At 41.2% G+C, this 4669-nt stretch overlaps 1 protein-coding gene across 1 annotated transcript; it reads left to right on the forward strand.

The window, feature by feature from the left end:
* The first annotated feature begins 2022 nt into the window (after positions 1-2022).
* LOC138902644 (uncharacterized) lies at positions 2023-2556 on the forward strand. Its single transcript, XM_070190529.1, has one exon. The coding sequence runs from the start codon at positions 2023-2025 to the stop codon at positions 2554-2556; it is 534 nt and encodes a 177-aa protein (XP_070046630.1).
* The last annotated feature ends 2113 nt before the right edge of the window (positions 2557-4669 follow it).

The following is a 4669-nucleotide window of genomic DNA, read 5'->3' on the forward strand; positions in this document are numbered from 1 at the left end:
GCGAGAATGATAGCCTTTCGTCATCCCAACCTGAGAATGCTAAATATAAGAATGCCCCAACAGAGCTATGTCAGACATAGTATCTCTTGACCGCATCTGCGTTGACGGATATATCAGTCACCTTTCCTTCTATATCTGCCAAGTGTAGAGCTCCTTTTGACAATACTTTCTTGACGAGGTAAGGACCCTGCCAATTCGGGGCGAGCTTTCCTTTTGCTTCTTCCTGGTGCGGAAAGATACGTTTCAAAACAAGTTGTCCTACCTCGAATTGTCTTGGGCGCACTTTCTTATTGTAAGCGTGTGCCATTCTTTGTTGGTATAACTGACCAAAACAAACTGCTGCCAAACGCTTTTCATCAATCAAACTCAACTGTTCCAATCGGGACTTCACCCATTCAGTGTCCTCAATCCATGCTTCAACAATTATTCGGAGAGAGGGAATCTCAATTTCAGCAGGTATGACCGCTTTAATTCCATAAACCAATAAGTAGGGCGTTGCGCCAACTGATGTACAGACAGTTGTCCGGTATCCCAAAAGAGCAAAAGGCAGTTTCTCATGCCATTGTCTAGACCCTTGGATCATCTTCCTAAGAATATTTTTGATGTTCTTATTCGCAGCTTCAACAGCTCCATTAGCTTTGGGACGGTAAGGAGTAGAATTGCGATGCTCAATTTTAAATTGTTCACATACCTCCTTCATCAGATGACTATTCAAATTAGCAGCATTATCTGTAATAACAGAATATTTGAGTAACTGTACACGTACACACGTATGCTTCTACCTGTGCTAGATTTCATTACTGTTCTGTACTTTTTGAAAATGATGAAACTGCGCAGGTTATAGTTAGTATCATTTATAATTTGAGCTTCTTTTACCTTGCCGAGGTTAGTTGCGATACTTATCGAGTAAATTGGGTCGGTTGTACACATACTACGCTCTGCACTTAATTGTGCAGATCCAGGTGTAGGGACCAGCTATCAGTAGTAGAGCTAGATCTGTTGGACCTATCTTTGAGAGGCGAGGTAGAGCTACATCCTTGGCCGTAGTTTTGCCTTGTCTTTTCTTATGTACTATTGCTTCAGTTCAAACAGTATTATTATTACTTAGTTTCAGACTTGTATTCCATTTTAAAGTTCATGACTCTATATTTACCAGCTTCTAGCGGATTTAGCTTGTATTTCTAGTACTTTATTACATTGAGATTTCAGACTTATGCTATTTCTAAAATTTATGATGTACCGGTTCTTTATTGTTATGTTTCGGCTTGCCTAGCCAATGTGTTAGGCACCATCATAACGGTTGGGATTTTGGCTCGTGACAAGTTGGTATCAGAGCCCTAGGTTCATAGGTATTACAAGTCATGAGCAAGTTTAGTAGAGTCTTGCAGATCAATACGGAAATGTCTGTACTTATCTTCGAGAGGCTACCGATTTGTTAGGAAACTTCACTTTCTTGTATTCTTATCGTGCAGATTTGTTATTTCAAAAACTTGAACTTGACTTTTCTATTCTCTCACAGCCAAGGAGTGGCTTGTACTACAGCCAGAGAGGCACCCATGGAGCCACCAGTTGCTCCAGCTCAGGAGCAGGTACCAGATGTGGTTGAGCCGGTAGGACCAGCCCAGGCACCAGCAGTGCCCATTGTGATTCCTGGCATTCAGGAGTCCTTAGCCTAGATTTGACTGTGTGCACGAGTCTGGCTCAGGCAGTCTCAGTGACTCCGACACTGGGGGTACTACCAACCCAGCCAGTTGTTGCTGCTGGGGCCTAGGTTAACCCACATATGAGTGATGAGGAGCAGAAGAGACTGGAGCGGTTTGGGATACTTAAGCCTCCAAAGTTCAGTGGAGCATAGTAGGAGGATGCCCAGTAATTCATAAACCGGTGTCTGTAGATTCTTAGCACAACGGGTATTTTGGACACCAATGGGGTTTCATTCACTACTTTTCAACTGACTGGGGCAGCCTATCGATGGTGGAAGGCTTATGAGTTGAGTAGGCCAGCCGATGCAGCGCCACTTACATGGATGAGTTCTTAGTTCTCTTCTTAGAGAAGTTTGTCCTACAGACTCGCAGAGAGGAGTTGCATATGCAGTTTGAGTTGCTATGCCAGGAGGGTATGACAGTGACTCAGTATGAGATGAGGTTTTCACAGTTGGCTTGTCACGCGGTATGGTTGGTTCCCACTAAGAGGGAGAAGATTAAGAGGTTCATTGATGGCCTCAACTATGGATTATGCTTCATTATGGCTCGAGACGTTGCAACGTGTGTGAGGTTTGACGAGGTGGTTGAGATTGCTAGATGCTTAGAGTTGGTTGGCATACAGGAGCATGAGGAAAGGGAGGCCAAAAGGCCTCATAGTTTAGGTGGTTTCAGCAATGCCTCATCTGGAGGCCAGTCCTACTATAGCAGAGGTCGTTCTTCTGGACCCGTTCAGACAGCTCGCCATGTTCCTCGTGGTTCTTCAATTAGCCACAGTTCCTACAGTGCCCGCCCAGCTCAGTCATCATTCAGTGCATTGCCAGCACAGAGTTCTTACCATGCTTCATCGGCCTAGGTTTTCACAGGTATTTCTTCCGGTTATCAGGGTCAGTAGCCTGTCAGTAAAGATTCAGGCAAACAGTTACAACTAACCACGTTTATAGAAGTTATCAGAGATATCAGAAATATGGTCAACACTCTCAATATGACTACAGGTTCACAGATTTGAACATGGAATTCCTAAGGTGCTCAACAGGATCACATTCATAACAGTATTAACCTTAAATAAACTATTATGTTCAAGTAGTATCAATAAAGAACTTCTCATAAGATTTAAAGATCTGATTCAGTTCAGGTTGACAGTAAGGAGAGGACTGAGTACTATTTTTAAAATAAAAACATGAAATCATGAAGCCAAAATAGGGAAACATATAACATCAACTATGCACAGATACTTTAATGATTTGTACTCATATGACACTCTACACTTCGTGTGCAGATCAAGGTACTTCTGGGCATGGCGGTTGCATGACAGTCGGTGTTATGTTTTGAGGTCAAGCGAGTTGTGGAACAAAAGTTGGCAAAGGTCATAACAAGTTACATTCATAATATGCTGAAAATTAGGCCAAATGTAGCAGAGCTTTTCTCTTAATATACTTGGAATTACAGGATGATCCACACATCAAATTGAAGATCTACAAGTCTACTTTATAAAGCACTAAAACATTTTTCGATACGACATTGGAGTAGATAGATATTTATATTTTCGAGAGACTGCACAGACTGCATAGGTGACAAGTAAAGGGGCTAGTTTGAGTCAGACAAAGAGCCATTTTAAGGGCTTATTTCCTTCAGATATTACACTTATTATAGATCAAAAAATTCAGAGGCACACCCCAGTAAACTTTGCCAAAAAATTCAACACAAAATCCTAAATGATTTTCTCTTCTTTTCAAGTTGTAGTTGGAGGAAAACCTAAGGGTTGAAGAACCAAGATAGGAGCTGAGATATTCACCAAGTAAGGTAATTATAATTCCCTCTTTCATCCCTTTTTTCTGCTGTAAAAATAGAGAAATTCGTTCAATAATTGTAAGAACTCACGGGACGGTGATCGGAAGCTGTGAGTTAGAGTTGTTCAACTTGTAGTGGACTGTTTTGTGGGATGTTTCGTGTTGCTATTGGGTTGTCTGTTTTGCTGCGGTTTTATGGAGCTTTGGAGGAGAAAGGGTATTGATAAACACCACATAATGGCAGAATGGTGGGCTGGTTGTTCGTCATTATATTTTTAGGTTGTTTGACACTACTACGGTTGTCATTTTGTGTATGATGTGATTAGCGTGTGTGGGCTATTTTATGGTATATTGTGATGGAGATAAGGTTGGAAAATGATGTATACCTTTTGTTATTGTTGTGTTCTTGTTGTTGGTGGTAATATGTCGAATTGGGGAAAAGTAAAGATTGTAGGGGAGATGCGGCCCGTTTTATTATAAAATAAGCTTGTCGTTCATTGTGCGATAGTTGAAACTTCCATAACGTAATGATAGTATTATTATCATTATTGTAGATTAAGGTGTGACGCGACGAGTTCAACGTTGTTATTGGGGAAATGTTACGGCGTTATATACGCATTACCACCTGATCGGCTGGTATACATTGATAATTTCACCCACAGAGGCCGGGATGATATGATGGGATGCCCTCTGAGGCTTGATGATATTATGTACGCATATACCTATGTATGATATGACATTTATATGCATATGCATGACATTATAAATGTTTCATGATTCATAAAGCTATTCAGACTTACAGGTTGAGTTCTTTACTCCATGTATCTTTCATGTCTTTTATATACTGCTTTCATGCCTTACATACTCAGTACTTTATTTGAACTGACATCCCTTTTTGCCTGGGGACACTGCATTTCATGCCCGTAGGTCCTAATAGACAGGTTGTCAGTCCTCCTAGTAGGCTGTCAGCTCAGCGGAAGGTGTTGGTGCGCTTCATTTACTCCGAAGTTGCCTATTTGGTCAGTATAATTTGGACATGTATTGATTGGTATGGTGGGGCCATGTCCCGACCATTATGACACTTATATACTCTTAGAGGCTTGTAGACAAATGTCATATATATGGATGATTGTATGGCCTTGTCGACGTATGTTTTGAGTGTACAAATGATCATTTCGG

The sequence above is a fragment of the Nicotiana tomentosiformis genome, chromosome 12 (assembly GCF_000390325.3).
Source record: "Nicotiana tomentosiformis chromosome 12, ASM39032v3, whole genome shotgun sequence".
NCBI classification, from domain to species: Eukaryota; Viridiplantae; Streptophyta; class Magnoliopsida; order Solanales; family Solanaceae; genus Nicotiana; species Nicotiana tomentosiformis.

What these genes read in the sequence shown, in the direction of transcription:
- LOC138902644 (XM_070190529.1), top strand. Translation starts at nt 2,023, where the DNA reads ATGGATGAGTTCTTAGTTCTCTTCTTAGAGAAGTTTGTCCTACAGACT.